We start from the raw sequence: 26,297 nt of genomic DNA on the forward strand, positions 1-26,297 counted from the left end.
TGGCTTCTTGATGTCCAGGAGTAAAGAAGATTTTTTAAAATTACACCCATTTTGATGGTTTTTGCCCCACCCCTCAGGCCCCAGGGGGGCAGGGACCACGAATTTCACAATTTTTGTTCCCCTCCACCCACAGATGCTATATGCCAAAATTGGTTGAAATTGGTTCAGGGGTTTCAGAGAAGAAGCTGAAAATGTTCAAATGTTAACGCACAACGCACGACGAACGACGACGGACAAAAACAGATAGCAATAGGTCACCTGAATGAATTCAGGTGACCTAAAAATCCTGTGCACACAGGAACATGTTAGTGTAAACAAACAGAACTACAGTGATCTCGGAATAAATTCCCTTTCTTTACCGGTAAGTCACAACTTGCAAATATTGGAATAGTTATGATGAAAATGACTAATATTTGTTATAATATATGCATCACATTTATAACACACACACCCCCTCTCAAGAAAACGACCCCAAAAAATGATAAGCAAAAAAAAAAAAAATAGATTGGAAAAATATTGGACTTGAACTCAGAATGTATGGTGTAAGTGTAAGATTGCCGAGCACCTAAACCACTAGGCCACCCAGGCATGTAAGTTTAAATGTTTAACAGGCTACTAAATCTCAAGGTAAATTTTGAGAACGATTTTTTCATATTTTATCCATTTTCAACAAGGCCACCTTAAACCAAATTTCCTCAAATGGACTTATGTACGGTCTTACTCAAGTAAAACAATTTTAGTGTTTTATTTCTGGTTTAGAGTGGCCTTTTGCAACAGTTTGCAATTTTCTATGTCCATTACGTTACATCTACTATATACTCTATATAATCACTGTGATGTTTATGCTTATCAAATAAAGATACTATCAACATATCGATATTTTTATTAAGTAATTTGGGTTAACACAAGTATAAACCGACATTGTATAGCAGAATGTTTGTAAAAAATAATATTCAAGAAAAAAGTATTTGTGTAGGCGAAATTGCATACCAAGTGCGCTATACTCCTTTATTTGATACAAAGATGCAGTCTGAACACAATTTGCTCAGAGGGATGGACAGAGTCCTATGTTCTAGTGTGCGACATGAACATTATTACAAATTTGGTTTGACTCATAATGTTGGTAAACTCAGTTTTGAAGCTCCTTGGATGGGCAGCAAAGATTCAAGTCTCAAACATATTGAAATATAAACTATATGTTATAGCAATTATTTCAATCTATTGTAATATAGGAAAGGAGGAAATTTTGGGCTGAACCAGGAATCGAACCCAGGACCCCTGCATTACTAGTCAGGTGCTCCAACAGCTGAGCTATCCACGGTCCATATTGCCCAAACTACTACATCTTTCTCTCCTTAAATTTCCTTTACCCTCCAAGACGCACAACCCAGATTCTTTTGCCCCTGACAGGACTTTCACCTGAAGTCCTGGGGTAGTCAATGGCACCAACTGTAACCGAAAGGGAGAAAATGCAACAGATCAGACTGGAATTTGAACACAGGCCCCTTGAATCTCTAGTCATGTGTTCTATCAACTGAGCTATCTGGCCACCAGCAATTGAACCTGGCTGACCGCTAAACTATTTTAATTGAATTTCTGCAAATTAGAATAAAGAGACGATGACATACATATTTCAATATGACTTTTATTGTACAAAACTGATTCATAATATACTCAGTATGATCTGTTTTATGTTATTTACCACCAAAGCTGAACGGAATCCGGACTATCATTTAAAATAAACCCACTCATTCTGGCGGAATTCTTTGGTCAAACCATGACAAACATTAATTTTCTTCAGTTACACAATATACTAAGGGCTGTACTCTTCATGTTGTGATTTTAAAATCATGGGAAGGGGAACTACAATCTTAACTTGCGTTTGTAAAACACACACACACACACACACTGTCTCAAGATCACAATGCATGCTACTGATGTACATACTGTGCTTGTTTCATATTGGATGTCAGACGAATTGCAACTTGGTCACACATATAATGAATGATTGCAATTTTTTTAATGTTTGAATTAAGTAAGGTTATTTATAAATTATGATCACTCCTTGTAACCTATAAATTACCAGAAGATTTTCAATCCTCAACACACACAATACATATCTAGTAACTTAGTTTAAAGGTACAAACTATGATGCAAAGTTAAGTTCTACAATAGGTACACATCCATTACAATTTGTTGGTGAACTATGGAAAAAACACAATTTTCCTATGAAGGAAAACTTGACAAGTGTTTGTTAATAAAGAGTAATGTACAATCCTGTGTATTTCACTCTGCTGATGTAAACTTTTACAATTCATAGTTCAAAACTGGAAGACAATAGTCTACCCTACCTTCTATAAACAGTACTAAACGCCCATAAGTTTAGATTACAAGCATCATTAATGTAAAGCGTAAAACAGAGATTGGTGGATTAATATAGTAAGTTTTATTTGAAGGAAGTCTGTACATACTGAAAAACTACAGCTTTAATGACACTGGAGAAAATTCTCAATGTCGTTTCAAGAAATATTGTGATTGTTCTATTTTGATTCTACAATGCCTTCTTGGTCTCTGTAAAAATGCCTGTACCATCAGATTTAAGTTATAATTTTAGTCATCAGAGGGCAAGAAACTGTTAAAATGATGGCATTAAAACTCCAATAATTTGCACTCCTGACAATAAAATCATGTTATCATTCACAAACCATAAAAAATCTTTTACATAAATGATAATACCTGTCGTACACTTACAACATTTTGAGGAAGCTGAGAAAACACTAGAATTCATTGGAAGATGAAGCCATCAACATACAAGACATGGAAGATCACCTTGGTAGCATGCTCCAATATTGAAAGTATACCATGCCTTTATTATAAATGCCACCCATGCTCTTGATGAATGGGTAAATAAGCATGAATAAACTTCCACGAGAATACTTTTGGTCAATTAGATATTTAGTAATTCTTTGTGAAAACCCTTTGAAGCTTCAATGTATTAGTTTCCCCATATACTACATCAGCATGTAAATTTCTCATTAGATGGAAATCAGCTACTTCTGATTACATCAGTGGGCAGGAATATGGAAACTGACATGGAATGCCATGTGTATTTCATTTTCTATTAGGCAGCATTTTTGATATGTTAATTTTATATTCTCATTTTTATTTCAAATATAAATATAAGGGATCACTGTCTAGTTCGTTAGGTATATGAGGTGGTGAACTACAATGAAGAAAGTGATAATTTATGCATACCGGCAAATCAATCAGTTGATAAATGAAATACTATATCCTACTTCTTCCATTTTCACAATCCTCAATGGTGACACCATACAAGGGGATCTGCAATGCTTGTATTAAGTTGCTGCTATCAATTTGGTTTGCTACACAAGGAGAACTAGGTGAACCAATTTAAAGAATTAATGAATTAAGATTGCCAATGAAACAATAACTTACTGCACTTTCAGAAAACTTAAAATACAATTATGCTGTGTGTGGTTGTGAAACAATGTTTAATTTGGTTATAATGAATTTTATTTTCATTTTCATATTTGGAAAAAATAAGGATACAATATGACATCTTCATAACCAATACATGTCATTTATGTTTTGATAGAGGAAAATACATGTACTTCTAAATCTGGTTTACGGTTAGTTTCAAGATGCATGGTTTCTGTTTGGAAATCATGGGTCCACCCACGTGTATTTGTCATAAAAAATATATTTCATATATTACTAAATCTACATACATGAAAACATACAAAAAATGAAAAAGAAAAAATCCCATACTTCAGATACACTGAACACGAACTGTGCAAAAAAATCCATAATTATACATACATAATATAATGCATGCTACAGCAAATAAAACAAAAGGCTACAGAAAATACTACTATCTCGATGTATGGAATGATTATTAAGAAGAAAAAAAACATACAGGGCTATCAAATATGAATTCTCACACTGAACATAAACTCTCTCGTCTTAAAATCATAGACCCCTGACCTTCCCCCCACCATGATGCCACCCACTGATGAGTCCTTTCATTTCCCTTTTGATGCCAGTATATATGTACATGTTATAATTCATGTAAACTTAATAATACCATCATTCAAAACAAGAAGTTTGGGGTAACAAATCAGAATATAAAATGTGTACATGTTCATCATCATAGAATAAAGAGTTATTCAGATACCTGAAATATGTACAAAGAAACCCCCGAGAAATTATTTGGGGAAATCAGCCAGTGTATCATGCAGTGGTATAGGGATTAATAGAGTTCAAAATGTACCCTAATCAAACATATTATACACAAACTATTAAAAAAAAAAACCATTCAACAGCACACATGTATTTTATATTAATTTGTCTTCAAACATATATGAACTAAAGACAACTCAAAATTTGACGATCTATTACACATGTAAATTCAATTTAAAACAACAATAGTAAAATATTAGATAAAAAGGTTCACTACAACATTTGTTGCATCTTGTGATACATACATAGACTGAATGGATTCCCCTTCAGTACTCCCTCCTTACACCATTTGATCTGCATTAAAATTTGCTCACCCTCACAACACTCACCACACACATCCTTTGCAGAATTTCGCTCCATCCCTTTAAGATCAAGTGTACATGTTCCCATTCTTTTAACTATATTAGTAGATAACTCATGATGAAAAACCCCACATATCTAGAGTCAATCTCCCTTTCCCAGAACAATTTCGGATCATAAGATCAACAACTACAAAAAATTTGAATATTTTTAAAGAGTTAACTTTAAATAGAATTCTTCAACATCTCCCACAATTTTTAGGCAAGTCATATATTGTTCTGAACTTCTGTACACACAGTTCTTTCCCAAGCAGTGATTCAGATTGGCATGAAACACCGACAGATGGCCAATGGCCAACTAAAAGTCCACTGGAAGGCTAATAATTGGCCTTTTAAAAAAAATTGGTTTGTCAGACAAAATGGCTATCAATTTTTGTTGTCGAGTTTACTGGCCATAGAAAATAATTGATAATCCTTCTTGGTTCATCAAAATACTAAAAAAAACTATAGATTGTAAAGACAATTTTGATTGGTTGAGAGGAAAACTTTTGACCGCTCAAAATTTGTGTACATCGACTGGTGAAAATTTGAGTCAACATACCACCACAGAAGAGGGTTAAAGTCTGAGCGGGACAATAAACCCTACTATGTGTAGGAATTTTGCTCCCAACAACACAGCAAATGACAGAAAAGCTTTAAATAATGACAAAGAGAGTACTGGGGTAGTGTAAATTCCAGATGAAGTGGCTCAGTTTAAATCATTGGCCACGCCATAAAACTGAGAAAATATTATGACCCATGATGTTTGCATCAGGGGGGGGGGGGGGGGGGGGGGGGGGGCGCGGGGGCGCTTTTTTTATATTATTCAGAATGAATCGAAATGGTGTCTATGAATTCAATAATGATTATTCTTTCAATGTTGGGAAAATACTCAGGTAGAAATATATTTAGGAAATAAGAAGTCAATGTTAGATTTTTGGTGTTTATTTTGCTAAATACTTCATAAATACTAATGGCCTATAGCTTTCATGAATTTAGGTCACAGTGACCTATACTTTTTGAAGCATTTCGACCCTCTGTCCTTTAAAGTTGCATTTCAATCTGAATCAATGCCCAAGTGCACACTTAATATTACACTCCATATCATCATAATGATTTCTACATGCATTAATCTGTGGACAAAATTTGGTAAGATGAAAGACATAGCAAAAAGAAATCACAGAGTATCTGTGTGTCTGTAGCTCCTGATACCACACAATAGTTTTAAATAATGGTAAATGTTATACACAGAAACTTAAGCTAAAAACTCTCTCTGGTATATGGCACTGATACAGCAGCATGGTGTCTAAATTTTTCAATCCATAGACTGAGCATACCACCATATCTACACAATTTGTTTGCTTCATGAAAAGTTTACCATAATTCCAAAATTGACTGTAGAAGATGGCTAATAATGCACTTCAACAAATGGATAGATCATGAATATGATAATTACATAACTTCTTTCTTCAAATATCAATCTGGTATGACTCACCAACAAATTCAACCAAAACAGAGATGAAATGATGCACATTACTGGTGATACTACTGAAACAGCTTTGCTGACACTATATGGTGTCTGAAGATTGTACTACTTGACAAGCAAGCAAAAGATAGCATTTCTGGAGGAATATTTTTGAGATGGAAGGACTTCAGTCATATTCTGATTAAAGATTGCAACAATTTACCTACCAAGATTGAAACACAGTGCATTATAATTATCCATATTTTGACTAGAACAAAAGTTTTCATTTCATGTATCAAAGTTTAAAGAAGAGATACTTTGTACTGTTAAAGTAAGCAGTTCAAAAACATAATTAACCATACAGAGTTTACAATTTCATTACATATAATCTTTTATCATGATATTGTGATGTAAACTTGATGAATACTGACAAAATATTTGCCATATCGTTCTAGGAATGAATTCGGTATGTGTTACATCAGAAACCTTTTAGGACGTTTGTTGATATAATATCAATGATTCAGACCTTTTCATTGATCATGCACAGTATCATCTAAACTTGATCTATTTCCTTTCATCTAAATTTCAAAACAGATATTTGAGCATGATTGATAACTAATTACAAACTGACTTGATTAAGAAATACAACATTACAAGCTGTGCATGGTAAAAAGATTTTCCACAGCTCAGCAAATGGAAAACCAAAACAAAATATCATTATCAACTTTCCTTCAAACTATCATTTCCAAAAAATTCTTTGACAGTCTTAGCTATCTTTCTTCTACCATTACTTTTTTATTCATTGTTAGCAATCTTTTAAGGTGTTTTGTCACAATTCCTAAGTAGCCATTCTGTGCAAGATCAAAATTCCCTTTGTATTTGTGGTCATCTTCAAACTCTTAGATGACCTGGGGCGGCAAGGTTTCATTATCACTAGTGTTCCAGCAACACATTATGGCAGTGAGATCCTGGTATAGACTTGGAATCCTTATGTTTCAGCCTTTGTTATACTGGAGTACTCCTGCCTGATTCACATCCATTTCCTAAGGGAAATTTCAAAATTTACAGTAAGGTTTACATTTAAGTGAAACAAAGTTTGTCCATGTTTGCTATCATTGCTCTTTTGTGTTTACATTTCATTTTTATTACCTAATCTAGTATATAAATTGATATTACATATTTTTTTCTGTTTCAAACTATAATCAGCAGAGAAAGGTACACAAAATGAGCAGGGGTGAAACAGATCATCATATGACTTACTATTACCCGATCATGTGACAAACTGTTTCCCGGTCACGTGAGACACTATTACCTGATTAGCAGATTAGGCAATAAAACAATTATTTCATGCCTACTTAAGAAACAGTCAAAACTATTGCCATTAAGTAGTGGTAAAGACCAAGAATCTGTTGTCCTTAGCCTATGGCCTCTGACAACAGTTTTCCGGGTCATCACCACTTCATCAGGACAATAATTTTAACTGTTTACCGAGTAGGCATGAAATAATTGTATAATTAATCAAAATTACACTCTTATCAACAGTCCTAACATTAAAAGTGCAGATCATTGTTTTGAGAATGCAGTTCCATCAGATTGAGACAGATATCCTCTTACAGACTCAAAATCCAACAAATATTCATCAAAACAAGTCAGTCCTATCAACTATGATCATATTTAAAATGTTTTCATCTCTAAATATCTACCTTGTCGTTCTGCAGGCCCCCAAACCCTGACTGTGCCGTCATCTGAGGCACTAGCCAGCATGCCGGGCAGTTTGGGATTCCAGTGAACACAGTTAACTGTCCTTGCATGACCCTCCAGGACTGCAATGGGTTCTTCTTTATGTAGGTGCCATACATACACTTTGTGATCTGAAATATATATCGAAAACTAGAAAATAAAAGATATATCTCCCTTTCATACAGCAATGAATGCTTGCCATTTGTACACAAATTTGACATCATGGATAGAAAGTAATACATACACAGCAGAAGCTAGCCTTTTAATGTCCGGGCTATTTCATGAAAATAAGTGGGTCATCATAAAAAACAATATTCAATTGGTATATATGTATAATCTATAAGTTTTCATACAAAAACAGGTCACGCTGAATGTAATATGTGCTTTCTCTTGTAGGTTTGCATATTTTCTACTGAATTTATACAAGAGACCCACAGGTCTTATCGGTCACCTGAGTACTAGTTAAAAGTATCACTAGTCCCAAGGGCTATGAAATCTAGAAAAAATGTCCTGTTCTGATTATCTAAGCTAAATTCTAATATTCAGCAACAGTATAAAACAAGACATGTCTTCTTAAAACTTCAATGCCCTCAAAAGTGCATATATACTGAATGAAGGGCTTTACATGATATAATATATGCATTAACATGCAAACAATATAATAAATTTGGACCCATCCTAGAGTCAAAATCTTGGTATTACAATTTGTTGTCATCTGTCGTTGTGCATTAACAACTGAACATTTTTACCCTCTTGATAACTACCATTCGAATTTTTTTCAAATTTGGTATGAAGCATCATTAGGACAAGGGGGACATAAATTGTAAATTTCAGGATTCCTGCACCTCAGCAGACTTAGGGGAGGACAAAAACTGCCAAAAATGTGCAGCTACTTTTTCTTTCCATTGAAAAGCTATAAAGTTTTTTTTACATGAAGAGAGATATTTCTCCTCAATCACCCCCTATGGTCATCCTTAATCTGCAGAATTTTCTAGATAAAAAAAGGGTTTAATATTTTAATTTTTTTCCCCACAAAATGAAAATGGGGCAGAATATCGGGCCATGAGAAGGTACTGATAAATCTCTGAGTTTTTTTTTCATATTGCATCACAATGTCACTTTAGGAGGGACATTCAGGTCCTATGGACATATTTCTAGTTTTTTAAAGAAAAAACGCTATGTTTAACTCTTACAAGAAAACAACATGTCATATAAGGAAAAATTAATGTGTTCTGATAATCATGAATGGCATATTGTGGGCATCATACATTATTTGATTTGATGAAATTTGAAGACAGGGCAGATTTTGCTGCTTAATGTACATAGCTCTTTGATGACACTAACCTTCACTTCCACTAGCAATGAAATCTTGATTAAGTCCTCCAAAGCAAGAATGTATTGTGTAAAATCCTTGTGTAACCCCTTGAAATTTCCTCACTAAGCACCTATTATTTAAGTCCCATAAATGGATTCCCTGAAATGAAGATCAATGTTCAAAATCAATGATTGTTCATTTTGTCAAAGAAAGCAAATTCAAATGACAAATGATTTATAAATCTGTATGTTCACTTCATTGAACAAAGCTAATTCAAACAACAAATGACCTACAAATCTATATGTTCACTTTAATGAACAAAAGAAATTCAAACAACAAAATTATGATCTACACATTTGTATATTCACTTTGACAAACAAAGCAAAATCGAACAATCCATCTGTATCAAATGAAAATGTGTGCAGTAAAATTCAATGACACAATCTGTCTTAAAATTACATTAATATAGATGATACCATAGTGTTTGTTACATGATAATTTCTTTTATCCAATTCCAGAGAGGAAATTTTTGATTTACTTTCCTGATATACATAAACACATACCAGTAATTTATATGAGTATACTAATGCTAATTATCAGTAATTTATATGAGTATACTAATGCTAATTATCAGTAATTTATATGAGTATACTAATGCTAATTATCAGTAATTTATATGAGTATACTAATGCTAATTATCAATGTCTATGTAAAGTCAATTATTTCCAAATAACATAATAGCTGTTTTATATTCAAAGGAAAATTTCCTCCTCGTTTAAAAATTCAAAAGGACAATCGAATCTCCTTAGACATACCTGAGTAGCTACATTGAGTAAAATTAATCTTCCTGTATCATTTAATGTGAAAGACATGACTGGATGATCCTCTTGTATTCTGCAATCAAAATTATTTTCTTGATGAGGCATTTCATATTTGTAATCATGTAAATGTAAAAGTACAATGTCTTGATAAAGCATGACATATTTGTAATCAAGAAAACAAAAAGTCAATGGGGCCACAGTGCTCACTAAAGTCAAATTAACTCACACATTAATACAATCATATGTCAAATCCATTATGTTTAACAAGAGCTAAAACTGAAAATTGTAAACATTCATACAGCTTCTCATTTACATTTCTTTGGAACAAACTGTCACAAAATGTTCCAATCTGATTAAAACCAGATCCTGAGATCCGCTCACAATCGCTACACTAGGATCTGACGTAACCCCATAGGGGGTCATGTCCGCATGACCTTTCGCTTGGAATATTCATGAGAACTATCAGCCAGTCAGATTGCGCCATACAGACAATAATGGCTATTTAGGCGGTTCCTGGCAATTCGTAAACAAATTGCTGTAACCTCTCTCCCACGAAGTTTATTCCACACTGTAAATTTGTATATTCTCGCATAACGAATTTCAAAACTTTCGCAATAATGCCTAATCTATTCCATTCATTCAAACAACAAAACGTACGATATGAAATATACCCAAATTAAATTAATTGTGAATTCAGATTTATGTATGAATTGGGACGGGTACGAATTGAATAGTTTTCAAGATGGGTTACTTAAATAACGCGAGGAATATAACGCCAGTCGACGTAAACGGTGCATTGTGACGTCGCATCTAGCTGCGATATGTTTTCTTTCAAACCAAACAATCGCAGCCATTTCCCTTGAATTGTGAACTCTGTTGGGATTTTTTAGCGTTTGAATGAAGAAAACCCGCAGAGAAAACAGACGTTGTTTAAATCACGTTTTGACAGGTGTGCAGTCGTCTGTCAAACGCGAAGCCTTTTTTTTTTTTTTTTTTTTTCATCTCTAACGTAAATAATGACGCAAAGGTTCATGGGAGAAAAATTATCGATGGTATAAATCGACAGGGTCAATTTGATTGGCTTAACAAAAGGTCATGCGGACGTGACCCTATATGGGGTTACGTCAGATCCTAGTGTAGTGATCTAAGTGAGCGGATCTCAGGATCTGGTTTTAATCAGATTGAAAATGTTCAAAACCCTGGTTTGGCTGTTATTTTTAAAGTTGTGTATCTGCTGGAATATTTTGATAGAAGTAGCACTTAAAATTGTGATTTACTCTTTTTAGTTTAGGTCATTGATAGTGTGCCAAATTCTCAAATATAGTTGCAATGTGATACAGTGTGTGTATACATGTATGTCTTTAATAATATGCTATGTATTTTTTTTTCTTTTATATCATGTATTCATATTTAGATACTTATTTTTTATACTCAATTTATGTTTGTGTATATGTTTTAATGCTAATTTCTGTCAACCTATCATTATCATTATTATCTCATTATGGTTCAATCCCGATGCTGACCAGGAGGGTTACCATTTTATCAAGGAATGAAAGTAATTTTTACTCATTTATACAATACAAAGTAAGTTAGGATAGTTGAAGAAATATAATCCACGAAGTGGTTTGTAAGAGAGCATAAACTGTCCAATTTATTTTAAGTCATATGTATACAAGAGGCCCATGAGCAGCAGTTCCTAGCATTAAACAAGCTTGAGCAAAACTATCATTATACCAGCAGCTTGGTTCAGAAATTTTTTTTTTAAAGGTAACAACTTAATTTCATTAATAATCCAACTTAATTATTAAACTTGACTACAAATTCATTAATTACTACATGCCCTTGTAGATGGGTATGACCTTTCATATTAACAAATTTCATCTAAGGATGCTCTGTGCCAAGTTTAGTTCCCTATACATTCCCATGTAAACTTTGATCCCCTATTGTGGCCCCACCCTAACCCCAAGGGGGTCCTGATTTTACAAACTTGAATCTCCATTTTGTAAGGGAGCTTTCATGTAAATTTCAGCTTTTCTGGCCCAGTGGTTCTTGACAACAAGATTTTTAAATGAACCCACCCTATTTTTGCTTTTTTTGTGTGATTATCTCCCCTTTGAAAGGGTGTGGCCCTGCAATTGAACAAAATTAAATCCCCTTCATCCAAGGATGATTTGTGCCATGTTTCATTGAAATTGGCCCAGTGGTTCTGGAGGAGAAGACGAAACGATGACAACGACAATGCCAATGAAAAGTTTTGATCAGAAAAGCCCTCTTGAGCCTTTGGCTCAGGTGAGCTAAAAATGAGTAGAATTACTTTCATTACTTATTATTTTACTTAAAAGAACAAATCTGATGTAATTTGATAAACAATTATAAAGAAAATCTAAATTTTTTATGAAGTGCAATATTGCCATAGCAACACGATCGAAAACAGAAAAGCCAAATGTATTGACATCAATGCTAGGACATCTTATGGCTAGTATTTATACCATATAAAGAATGTTGATAAAGTCAAATGAACATTTAAAAAAGTTTTTTCATTCAATTTTTACCTTCTTATATGTAAAGAAGGGTAATCAGGATAAAGTATCTGCAGAGATTCCCGTATAATCCCCCACAAGGGTGCCACAGATGGTTCATTTTTAAGAAACAATTCACCATGGCTTGGGTTAAACTTGCATACAGAATACATTAATATAATCACATGGTGAAACAATTTGAACTTGTATGAAGTTCATTTAACCCCATGTTCACTAGCAGACTTAGACCCGTCATAAAACACGGGTGTCACACATGTTAAATCAGTTGTAAAGCCTACATTTAAGTCTATGTCTGGACTTACAACCTTAATTTTATATCTGCATCCCACAGCATTATTCATTAATTACAGATATCGCTAATTACATGTTTCTTAGAGATAACACTCCGTGCATGATTAGCACAACACAGACGGCCTGTGTCACTAATTTAGACTTATTGTGAACTTGGTTTTGACAAAAAGAACCCACTGCATTATTGATTTATGAAATAAAACAGTAATTTATTGACCAGTAATTTATTAAATGTACATTTGTTTGTTACTAATTAAGTATCACTGTCTCACTACAAATAAAGCTAATAACATGTTTCTTGAAAATATACTCTCAGTGTGAGTCTATGATTGGTGTAAATCATCAGGAATAGTGAACTTTCTTCTGCAAAAAACTTTATTTAAAGCTCACTTTGTGAGCAGCTCAAGCTATTAAAAAAGTGACCTATATTTCTACAAGGAATGATCATTACAATCTTGACATTGAATGCAAAACATATCATCTTACACATTGAAGTCTGCAAGTTCATCAAAGTTGTATCCACGGACACGGTGATGGGTGTCAGCAGCTAAGATTGTTTTCCCATCATTCTGACAGGCAATACACTGTACACGGACTCCTTCCCACGAATCTAACACATTGCCATCTAGATCCTACAAAAGACAAGAAAACAGAAAATCTTAAAAAATAATTTTGTTAAAAACTACTTGAAAATGAGATGTGTTTGTGAAACACCAATTGATGCCCCAGATTACGACAAAGTGGAACCAGGTCAATGTTAAGGTCACCAGGTCAAAGATTTTGGTGTCAATGGAAAGGTCTTGCCACAAGAAATACACATACTAAATATGAAAGCTCTACCTCTTATGGTGTAAAAGATAAGACCAGGGTTAATGTGTTTTGCCAGAGAAAGAAAGACGGATAAGCCAAAAACTATATGGCCCCGAATCATCAATTCTGGGGGCATAAATATAATAAAATATTGTGACATCATCAATTTGTTAAACATACAAGAAGTCCACAAGCCTTATCGGTTACCTGAGTATTAGTTAAAAGTATCACTAGCCCCAAGGGCTGTAAAATCTATCATAATTTTCCTGTTCTGGATATCTGCAAATGTTTTTAGAACAAAGTAACAAAAGTCGTATAGACTGTATAGGTTCAGGTAGCTTAGTGCTATATAAATTGACGATGCAAGAGGTAAGGCCATAATATATTTGCTTTTAAACGGTAGGGGGCTAATTATTGTATTATCAAACTTTTTGCTGAAAATTGCAAGTGATGCAGTTGGTAAACCATCTGATTAAAATCAGATCCTATGATTCGTTCATGTAGATCGCTACATAAGTGTAGCGATCTGCATGAGCAGATCATAGGATCTACTTTTATTCAGATTGCTGGTAAACAAGAGACCCATGGGACACATTGCTCACTTGAGCAGCAGTTCCTAGCATTAAACAAGCTTGAGCAAAACTATCATTATACAAGCAGCTTGGTTCAGAAAAACCTTTTCAAAGGTAACAACTAAATATTCATTAATTATCATATGCTTTTGTAGACAGGTTTGGTCTTTCATATTAACAAATTTCTTCTAGGATGCTCTGTACCAAGTTTGGTTCCCTATATATTCACATGTAAAATTTTGATCCCATGTTGTGGCCCACCCTAACCCCAGGGGTCATGATTTTTATAAACTTGAATCTCCACTTTGTCAGGAAGTTTTCATGTAAATTTCAGCTTTTCTGGCCCAGTGGTTCTTGATAATAAGATTTTTGAAATGATCCCACCCTATTTTTGCGATTATCTCCCCTTTGAAGGGGCATGGCCCATCATTGAACAAACTTCCCTTCACCCAAGAATGCTTTGTGCCAAGTTTGATTGAAGTTGGCCCAGTAGTTCTGGAGAAGATGAAAATGTGAAAAGTATGATGACACTGTCAACAGACAAATTTTGATTAGATAAGTTCACTTGAGCGTTTGGCTCAGGTGAGCTAAAAAGAAAACCAAGATGGCGGTGTGATATACCTTGTGAATAGTTTGTTTATAGGAAGACAACCTTTTTTATCAAAGATATTTATAACGGCAAGTGCCTGTGCATGGTGTATGTCAGATGTGCAAATGTCTTCTTTTCTCACTATTTGAAAATGCCAGGACTGTTTATGAATAAGATTTATGATATAAGGTTGATGACTTTAGGGCTTGCCAACCACGTGTGAACCAAACTATACCTGTTCTTAGACAATAAAAAAAATTTGAAAGATAAAAAAAACATCATGCTGCAAACACAAATAGGTAAATCATGAAGTGTCCATGGTATATTAACCATATCATGCATACAGACGATACTTACACACTGGTAAAATTGGCCCCTAATTCCACCAGTCACAAACTTCTTACTGTCTGTATGCCAGGATGCTGTAGTTAAACTGTCCTCTGGAGACTGGCTCATCTTCACTCTAAGATCACCTGTCTACAAAATTGCACAACACATGCAATGTCTACTGTAATTAATGACCAGTAATCAACCTTCCCTCATGACAACAAAATTTATCAAGTTTATAGCAGTGGCTTAAAATGGTTTATGAGCATAAAATTTGTGAACTTGACACATGTTTCTATTATACACATTTCAGTAAAACAAATTTGCAAAGGGATTAAAATTAATTAACAACTGGAAGCAACTTTGACTGCCTAGTTACTTAAAGTGAATAACTTATAATACAGGTGACTCTCAAAAACTCAAAGTCTATAGGATTAAAATAAAACTTCGAGAGGTCTGGAAATCCGCACTTCGATCAACCAATCTGAACTTTCACATTAACTGGATATAACGTGTGGTAGAATTGGTAATTTCATTTTCCCAGGTATTGTATTTAATTTCAAAACTTTATTTCATCAGAACAGGATCACTTTAATTTGTATTTATCTATTCTTTATTTGTTGCAGCAAATAAATTAGTGTTGTGTCTCTAAATCATCATTCATCTTTCAAAATTTAATTAGGTTAATTGATAACTACCATCAATCATTAAACAGACCTATCAGTCTCAAGATTGGGATATCTGATGAAGTGTCAAAACTAATAACTACATTATCATGTCATGTTTTCTGAACTCTTAACAATGGTCTTCTCATGGGTAAGGTCCACAGAGTGCTAAATGTAATTGGATCACAAGTGATAGATTTTAAATAGGTATCATTCTGAGGTATCAAGAGCAAATCTTAAAGGTTTATATATCACTGGACTAAAATTTTACTTCAAAAGATGGAGAGTTTCAAAAGATTGAGAGTAAATTTTCTTATTCAAATTTAAGGAAAAATATCAGGATCGGGAGATTACTTCTCGAGATTGAGAACTTCAAAAGATCACAGTTCAAGCCATCGAAAGTCACCTGTACATTCATGTATTGTTTGCTTATCAAAACTGCACTAATTCAAACCTCAGCATTCCACAGCCAAAGATCAGAGCAATCATCTGGACCACAGGCAATAATATGTGTGCCATCTGGGCTCCAAGCAATGTAAGACACTCCATAGGCATGGTTCTCAAATGTCTTCTTATTCCTCAACTCATATGTTGACTAAAATGTATATGAAATGTGTAACAAAAGCTATCATATTTTTAAAGAATACTTATTTGCTTTCAGGTTTTAAATTTTTTTTTAAAATTAAAAATCTTGGTGCCACTTAACATGAACAATGATAATTCTAAATATTTTAACAAAACTGTTTGTCCTAAGGTCAACAAATGCAACTTCATGAATCATATAGAAATTTATCTTGACAAGCAGTTTTAAGAGATTATTGGATGAATTTGCATGACCTACAAAATCAATACTCCATATAATGAGAGAGCCGTCTTTTGAGCCTGTAGCCAGCTTGGTACCGTCTGGTGAGAACCGACAGAACCAGACTTCATCACAGTGATCATTCAGTGTCTGTAAAGTGACTGAAGGAAACTGCTCTCTGAAAAATTGGATTAACAACATTATATGTACTGGTATTACTATGTAAAACATTACAAGTGTTCTCAGAAGTCAGAAGATGCATAACCTCTGCAATGCTAAACAACGAATAAATTACCTGATGATACTCAAACATGTACTAAGAAACCCAAGTATTTGACTACAGCCATCCCAAACTATATCCATAATGTTGTTTTGAATCACTACAGCTTTCAAAGTCTTAGATACAGAGTAAATAATTTAATTTAAGCAACATTTTATCAAGTATAAAACATATGGATTAGACGACAGGCATAGTCTGTATAGGTCCTTTCCACATACAGAGTAAGTGGTACTTGGCTAGACTTGCTAAAGTCTCTATGCTGTTTTTAAACTGTTGGCAGACTGCTCCCTGTGATAGTTTTAATCATCTTAAACACAAAAGAGACTTGTAAACCCTGCATATTAGAGATGTCAAAGGCAAAATAATCAACAGAACAATTTTATCTTATTTTGAACTCAAAGCAGTGCAAATTACACCCATCTAATAAATTCAATAATACATTAAGCATTAAGATCCAAATAAAATGTTCTTTAATCAAATGAATAACAAGTTGTATGAAAATTTCACTCCAATAAAGTATAATTTGAGAAGCAAGAAACTTTCAGTTCAAAATATACACAAAAATTTTATGATCCTAGCTGTATAAGTATGTAGTTTTTCCTTTATGATTGCCAATGAAAGTCTTAAGAAAAATAGGCATCTATCTCATCATGGGGAATATGTCTACCACTTTTGGTTATCCTTCCCACGAGGTGCTGATGGATGAACAGACAGACACAGAAACACCACACCATACCATAATACAACCCATCTATGATGGCTGAATGTGCGTATCAAGTTTGATTATCCTAGCCTTATAAGTACTGTACCTGTCTTGTTTTGAGCATACAAAATTATCCAAGTAAGTTCATGAATGTCCATCTGTAATATTATTTGAAATATTCGAAGTATTTGGCACGTTTCCATTCTATTTGTCCATCTGTCTGACCTTGACATAAAATAGGCTTCTTTTTTTAATATTTGGGAATATTTTTCATTGTGAACTTCAAACTGTTGATTAATTTGCTAGTCTTAAAAGTTCAATTATACATATATTGGCATGTGGGTATCTGGGTTAGAATAGGTTCTTAATACTCCTTGCTTGTCATAAGAGGCGACTAAATGGGGCGGTCTTTCGAGTGAGAGCAAAAAAAAAAACCGAGGTCACGTGTCACACCAGGTGCGGCATGATAAAATCCCTCCCTCCTCAAAGGCCGTAAGAGCTAAGCATAGGCCTAAATTTTGCAGCCCTTCACCGGAAATGGTGACATCTCCATATGAGTAAAATGTTCTCAAGAGGGACTTTAAACAATATACAATCAGTCAATCTATATCGACAAAATAAACCATCACCTCAGGTTATTTATTTCTTTCTCTTATTATTTGTTTTAATTTGCTGGAGTACGTATTAATGTCTGCCTCGGTGTCGGGTTAATTATTGATCACAAGGGTAAGGTTGACAAGTTCCCTCCCCGACAGATAACCAAGATAGTCCATAACAATGTTACAAAATCTTCATTAGGCCACCTGTCAACTTACCAGTGAACACCTAACACTCTAGTACAGGGAGTAATATGATCTTTTCACCAATCAGAAAATGGTTGGTAAGTTTGCAAGGTTTACAAGTCTCCATGTTCTGACATTATAGAAGTTATGAAAGAGAGCAGATACATAACATAAGAATAAACAACAACTTAACATAGAGACTTGAGCAAGTTCAGATCTCAACTAGTTTTCCCTTGTACTTCAGTAGTTCTACAACTTCACTGTGTTTGATAAAATTATATCTAAACCCCATAATAAATACATATAATGTGCTGTGTCATCAAACCTGCTGCACATGTGATCTATGAGTAGAGAGACAGCCTCCAGATTACTGTCAAACTTGGTGTTATGGAAGGGACATTTCTCTTTCTGTTGTTCCACTGCCTGATTTAGGAGGGTCATAAGTCGGCGGGGAGGCAACATCACAGATGGAGGCAGAAAGGCTGAAACATTTCATATTCTCCTTTCTAAAATCACTACTATAAGAACTAAACATTAAAGTAAACATATAGAAAGATGAAATTCAAATTCTAAAAATTCTAAATTTTCAAAACATTTCATAATCATTGCATCAATCATCATGAAAGATTTTTAGAATTTTAATCTCTTTAAAATTTGAAAAACAGTTATATTAATTTAGATATCATTATACAAAATACATTGTACATGATGTTATAATCATCATTCCACCTTCTACAAAACAATCACACTGTATTTCAATAATATCTTTATATTTTAAATCCTTACTCTGCAGCTTCTCTACCAGTCTGCTGCGAGATTCCACTCCTTTGCCATCCCACTCTGCTGTTTCACGTAAATCTTCAGAATTGCAGCACATCATAAACCTGTTAAAGTTTGGGATTATACTGTTTCTCATGTATCAAGGGACATTTGTGAGAGTCTTTCATCCAATAATCAAAATTACATACCCCTGAAATGCAACTAATATTTTACTATTACAAACCTATTTCAAAATGAAAAGACTTACGTGCTTAACTGATGGACACGTTCTGTGTTGAACTTCAGAGGAGTAAGTTCATATCGCAGACAATGCAAGGCATCAATTTCTCTTCCATCCTCTAACAGTTCCAAATACTTCTGCTCCAGGATCAAAAATTGCATTTTCTGAATAAATGTAGACAAGAAATATCAGATGAAATAACATGCTATGTTTAATAGTAATATTTAATATCATACTTAATATAGTATCAAGAACAGACCAACAACACCATCATCTGCCTTTCTTATGATAAATGTTATTAGCTCTAAAAACAAGAGAACCAAAGGCTTCAATGGTCACCTGAGTATCATAGCCCATACAGGGAGTTTCATTTTGCATAATAGCCTCAATATGGACATGTTTATGATCTTTCAAAATACATACAATTCATATTCAATTACAGAAGAAGGAAAAATGGAAGTTTGAAGCCTATAATCATTTCAACATTCCCTAATATTTGAAATACATATTCATTATGTGGCCATACTGGCCCTGCCCAAGGGCCTGAACCCCTGACCCAGGAGCCATGAATCTCATAATTTAAGTAGAGAACTTCATGGACATCATAACCATGCATTTAGTTTTTCCCCTACCTATGTGGAAGTAGAGATTTTTGAAAATATGGCTTTTTCAGCATATTTGGTCCCGTCCATGAGGCCTTAGGGGTGTTAAAGTAATAAATTTCACAATTTACATTCCTCTTATTCTAAAGATGCTTCACACTGAAAATGGTAACAATTGGCCATGTAGTTTCCAAAAAGAAGTTAAAAATGTAAAACTGTTCACGGATGACACACGGCGATGGATGAAGACCAATGGCAATAAGACCTGAAAATGTTACAAACTGACTGAACAAGATGTACTGTGAGCAATGCTCACTAAGAATACCCCCCGCTTACTCCAATCTCCCAAAGGGTGTTGTTAATAGGTATAAATTACCTCTTTCCTGAGTGTAAAAATATGGTATGCCTTTGTAGAAGAAAATGGAAGATATAGTCCGAACACAAATCCATGGCATAAACCTATAATCTTGACCTTGAGATCAAAGGTCAAGGTCATAAAGGGGTCATGAATGTACATGACACATAGTCTCATGGTGATACACCCATGTCTTATGGTATGACTATGTCAAAACCCTTTAATCAATGTTGACCTTGAGGTTAAAGTTCAAGGTCATATAGAGGTCATGAAGGTACTTGACACATCATCTCATGGTGATACACTCATGTGTCAAATATGGTATGCCTATGTCAAAGAACAAAGAAGTCATGGCCCTGACACGAATCCATTGTAAAAATGTTTAATTTTGACCTTGAGGTCAAGGTCATATGGAGGTCATGAAGGTACATGACACACCGTCTCATGGTGATACACTCATGTGTCAAATATGGTATGCCTATGTCAAAGAACAAAGAAGTTATGGCCCGGACACAAATCCATTGTAAAAAACTTTAAAATTTTGATCTTAAGGTCAAGGGTCAAGGTCATATAGAGGTCATGAAGGTACCCGACACATCGTCTCATGGTGATCCACCTGTGTGCCAAATATGGTATGCCTATGTCAAAGAACAAAGAAGTTATGGCCCGGACACGAATGTGGAGACGGACAGACAGAGTGATTCCTATATACCCCCCAGAACTTCGTTCAGGGGTATAAAAATTCATTGGCAAACAATACTGAAAATAAACATACAAATATTTATACTTAACAAATTAATTCATTAAGTGACATTCTATTTACTGCTAGATTATGTAGATTGCATGTCAATTAGTGAATCCAAAAATTTACCAAGGATCCTTGTGAGCATTCTATCAATCCTTTTAACTCCTCCAAATCCTGTTCAGCCTGGAAAATACAAGTAAAATAAAATACTCCAATACATGTCAAGTATATATATATATCTAAAAGCATGTACTGTTAATCACTTGACTTCATTTTCACGTAAATCGATCACATGATTGCTTTGACATGAAAATATGGTTCTCAATGATACTGCATATACTCATTTGTGATGAACAAATCAAACATTCGTAAAATTTTTGTCTCTTACAGAAACAAAGACTTATGAAATATAAGCAAATTACAATAGATGATTTATAGTGTCATCATGTGCACCACTACACTAAAATTAGGATAAATTCATTACCAAACAAAGGTTGGAAACTGTACTCCATGTAATACAAATATACAATGAAAACTGCCTAATCTGACATCTGTGCAATTCGTTTCACTGGGCATTCCAACCCTTATTTTCATTGATTCCTACACTGTTTATTCCGATATACTGTATTTCAACAACAACAAAAATTGTCTCCCAGTGCATGTCAGATTAGACAGGTTTCATTGTATATAAATAATGGATTGGGAGACAAGTTTCAAAGAAAAGAGTTTTTTCTTGCACAAAGAACTAAATCTTATTCTTTGCATTAACAGTAGCTAAATCACACAAGTATATAAATTTCTTTTGCTGAAGTGACTGACCTTTGTCCAATCTCCCTCCATAACATGTGACCTAAGTTTGGCTGCTGCAGGGTGTTCCAACATGCATCCTGACTCAGAAAGAAGCTGCTCTGCTGTTTGACTGCAAAAAAGCAGTTTGAATTTCATTAAAACTGTAATCAATTTCAACCAAAAATATTTGTACAAGAAGAGTTTCCAAAATTTATCAGTCCAAAGGCTTTGACACCCAAAAACTTCCTTTGGACTGATAAAAGATAGTATATTTCAATGTTTGGAATGGTAAAAATATCAAATTTCCAATATGTAGAAAGAGATTTTTAAAACTCTGTGACACACATTCTTCAGGATAGGCATGACAGTGGCATAACAAAATTATTTGTCAATGAATTTCCTCATACTTGATGAAATCTTAGTAAAGGGGACCATCGTCCATCAATACAAATACGCCCAAATTATTTATCGGTCTCCATCATTATTGAGAGTTATGGGCATGGAAGAATCACCTCTTACAACAAGAGTACCCCAAACGGTACATAATATGTCCATGAAAATGCATACATAGGGCGTTTTTCTTAAGCCATAATTTGTAAAACTTTGCTTCAAGTAGTATTACAATCATCAGGCTGTGACATACTTTCTTTGCATCATATGAATAAAGAAAGGGTCCTAGCTTAAAACTATGACAGGAGGTAGATATACAAACCAAGAGTTCTGTGCATAAAATATTTCTCACAATTTTACCAAGTTCACCAATCTGTAAATATTTAAAAGATCAAAGGATTTTTTTTTAAATTGTTGAGAATCAAAATCCATGCACTATACAAATCTTCAAGTTATTTACAAAGACTCCGGCTTCTAAATGTGAGATGATCCATGTCCTTTATTTAATATAATATTTCCTCAAAGCAGACTAAATTCAACAACCTGTAATTTTCTCAAGAAATGAAGAAAATCAAAATCCTTGCCACATACACATCTTCCATACCCATACAAATACTCTGTAAAATAAGAAGGTCCTCACTTGAAAACCGTGGAAGGAAAAACAGACAAATCATGTACTCTACGTAATAATTCCTCAAAACTGACAAAGTTCAATAACCTGTTATTTTCTAAAAATTTGAAGAAAATCAAAATCCTTGCCACATGCACAACTTCAATACCCATATAATCACTCGGCAAAACAAGGTTTTCACTTGAAAACCATGAGAGGAGTTAACAGGACAAATCATTTACTTTCTATTTCCTCAACACTACATAGCAAGTTTCAACTTGATATGTGGTAGAGAAATGAAATTAGAAACAGAAAACCCTGAACGCATGTACAAACATCGCTGTACCATAATACTTTCAATCTAAAGACAGGTGTATAAAAACCAATAAAACTGATTAACATTGCATCATAGTCCTGTTAAACTTTCCCTGAAATTTCCATCTGAAATTCATACAAATATTGGGAATGGATACCTTTTGAATACTTTTTCAGATGTTGTGGTTTAGACAAAGAACTAGTAAATAATAAAACAAAATTTACTACGTAAAACCCTGTTTTTACCACATACATGTCTGATTTAATGAAAACAATATATCAAATGATTTTTTGTCTCCACACATTAAATATTTCTGTCAATGCAATATGAAGTGACAAGCTGACCTCAATGCTGAACTAGTATGATATTGAACTTTTGTACACTCTCACTGCTCAGGAATCGACATTAACGGTTGTCCGATTGCCCGAGGCAAGTGAAAACCCAGTTCGGACAAGTTAAACTCAATACACACTTGCCCGATGGGGCAAGTAACTTTTTCAGTAGGAAATGCGATTATTATAATAATTGTGTTAAGCTTGATGAATATCAAATATTAGAAAGTAAAGTTCAACTCCATATATTGTTGTTTTCTTTACCAAATCTCAGATTATGGTGAAAGCTCATTCTAGTATATCATACCGTATCACCAATTGACAGAGAGAGTTAATTAGAGTTACTGGTTGAGTCTAAAATATTTCAGACAACAAAGTTTTTCATTTGGACAAGTAAAACTTCAAGTTTACTTTGCCAAAGGGCAAGTGAGGGGAAAAGTTAATTAATGTCTATCCCTGCTGCTATAACTGGTTTTTATCATTATACATACTTAAATGCAGTACTTTCAATTCTTATCAATATTTAAAAATTCTAAAAACCTTACACATCAAATTTATTTTGAATACATCAAAGTTGTACCCAACACATGACATCACAGCTTACTACATGACATAACGTAGTTTAGTAGGCTATGATGTCATAGTTAATAAAACGAAGATAGCTACCATTATGATGTGGAGTCTCTGACATAATACAGTTTGATCACATGATAATTGTCCTGCCTATTCTTAAAGATTACATTAATTCATGAAACTTAATTAAAGAAAGACTGCAATCTAAATAGAGTTCCTTCTTATGGAGAGGTGTTAAAAAAGATAATTCTCTACAAGATCAATATTACTGTGTATGTATCCGGTAATAGTATTGCATGCATATTTCCATTATGAGGGGTTTATCTATAATTTTCTTAATCTAACCTCACAATAAATCTGAAGACAGAAATGCATAGTATTATCTACTTGCAAGCAATTTATTCTGCACCCCACCAACCTTTACTAGATCTCAGGGTTTTATCCAGCATATAGATGTTACTACCCATTTTATATTTAAGGGGAATTTTTGAGAAATCCAGTCATTAGCTTCCAGGGGGATGGGGATGAGGGACATCCATGGAATATAATATCCACAGATTATAACAGCCATATAACTTGATTAATTACTCATTTTATCTATATTGTAAGTCTGACAATTATAGAAAATGACTTGGAATATAAAAAAATGATTTTTGTTGAAAAATTCCTATACAATTTTGTGAAGTTTCTACAAATGAAGGGGATTTTTTTATCTGTGGAAAGGGGAAATATCCATTTGTTGCCAAAGGGGAAAGGTACCTTTTACCGGTAGTAAAAACAACCTAGATAAATCCCTGGATCTATTTGACTGGGGCATTCTTAAAATTTACACTCATCTACTATCAAGCTAATGACATCGTACTGTAAATTTGAAGCCCATTATTATTCAGGTGATGTTACAAAATCATTAAGTATTAAGAAAGGGGAGGTAATATAACAATTACTTCCTGTCCAACTAACACTGAAGTTCTAGATCTAGGTTATGAATAAAGAGTTTCATGTGAGTAACTCATCATTCATAAAAATAATTTATAAAAATTACAAGAAATACACCAGAAAATTTGCAGATGCCAGTCCAAATTCCTTTGTTATAAATAGGCATTGTTACATACTCTGTCACCATGACATGTGGCAAATAAAGAAAAAAAAAGACATGAATATTTTTACCTTTTCTTAAAATGAAAACCGCAAAACACAAAATATTTAAAATAAACCCAATTTTCAAGATAGGGGTATTTCAAAACCGACTCGGTGTTAATTTTTTTTGGATCTACCGCCATCAATCAATATCAGCTGATATGACACCACAACCCATGGGAGCCCCAAGACGCATCATAACGTTGAATTATTACGTACTATTATGATCTCGTATAGTGTTATGGTAAGGTTTACATACAGAATACAACAGTTGGTTTAGCATAATCATGTACAGAAAAATATCAAATTTCATCATTCATGCGAATCAAAACAAACGCTTTGTTTTGATTTCGAGGCCCTTACTTCAAACCTAGTCCTCTCAAATGCTGGACGATCAACCGCACAATATCTTGGTCAGTTTGACACATGGGCTTTCGTGGAGGGGATTTGATATGAAAATCGCCATTTGCGAACGTGGAACAAGAGCCGTTTTGTTGAGATGACGTCGCAACGCTCGACTCTCCATTGTGTTGGGGACAGCCATTCGATTGCATGGTAGTGGCCGAGACTCGCTGCTTTTTACGCGGTGGGGGTGAAGTTCCACCGTCTTCTGATTCTGACGACGATGCCAGTATTGCTCAGCTTCACTCTATAGGGAAAACTCTCCAGAAAAGTCATCCGTTTGGTCCTGGGCAAGCGAAATTAGAAGAGTGGTATCCTCCAACTCTCACTGCAGTTACCAAATTTGTTTTGCTAGATGACGTCACAGGATGAGAATTGTGGGAGATTTAGCTAAATGTCTTGAAGTTATATTGCGGGAAAATCAAAGGCATAAAAAAAGTGTCGCATACATATTATCTGGAATTTTTATCATACGGGTACAGATATTGTACTAAAGCCTGTTTACTTCATTATGCACGAAAAGTGTAGTTTTCTCGCTTGACAAGAGAGGAAATCAGTCATGGGTATCAGCCTCGACATCAGGGGCGGGTGAATTAGATCTATTATAAATACTGAACCTCGAAAGCTAATCCGTGTCACAATATAACATCGGGGGTAAGAGTCAGAGAAATCTCGGATAACTCGAAGGCATTATCGAATCTTCTAAAAGGTCTATTACCCTAGGGGGGGAGGGGGGGGGGCAAAAT

General features: G+C 34.2%; 1 protein-coding gene across 1 annotated transcript; it reads right to left on the reverse strand.

Annotated features, from left to right (window-relative positions):
• Window positions 1-1,627: 1,627 nt before the first annotated feature.
• Window positions 1,628-25,921, reverse strand: LOC125652937 (WD repeat-containing protein 26-like). Its single transcript, XM_048882425.2, has 14 exons — window positions 25,513-25,921; window positions 21,822-21,921; window positions 21,129-21,185; window positions 19,328-19,464; window positions 19,087-19,184; window positions 18,626-18,782; window positions 16,575-16,713; window positions 16,188-16,328; window positions 15,099-15,218; window positions 13,257-13,402; window positions 9,934-10,012; window positions 9,148-9,277; window positions 7,767-7,934; window positions 1,628-7,106 (listed from the first exon to the last, which is right to left on the reverse strand). Exons 1-14 carry the CDS (start codon window positions 25,701-25,703, stop codon window positions 7,069-7,071), a joined length of 1,701 nt encoding a protein of 566 aa, XP_048738382.1. The 5' UTR covers window positions 25,704-25,921; the 3' UTR covers window positions 1,628-7,068.
• Window positions 25,922-26,297: the final 376 nt, after the last annotated feature.

This window comes from Ostrea edulis, chromosome 5 (assembly GCF_947568905.1).
Source record: "Ostrea edulis chromosome 5, xbOstEdul1.1, whole genome shotgun sequence".
In the NCBI taxonomy this organism is placed as follows: Eukaryota; Metazoa; Mollusca; class Bivalvia; order Ostreida; family Ostreidae; genus Ostrea; species Ostrea edulis.

Coding starts and splice junctions, on each gene's coding strand:
- LOC125652937 (XM_048882425.2), bottom strand. CDS start 25,703: ATGCAATCGAATGGCTGTCCCCAACACAATGGAGAGTCGAGCGTTGCG. Junction 19,465..21,128: donor AATGCTCACAAGGATCCTTG/GTAAATTTTTGG, acceptor ACATTTATTCAG/AAAATGCAATTTTTGATCCT. Junction 13,403..15,098: donor GGGGCCAATTTTACCAGTGT/GTAAGTATCGTC, acceptor TGTCTTTTGTAG/GATCTAGATGGCAATGTGTT.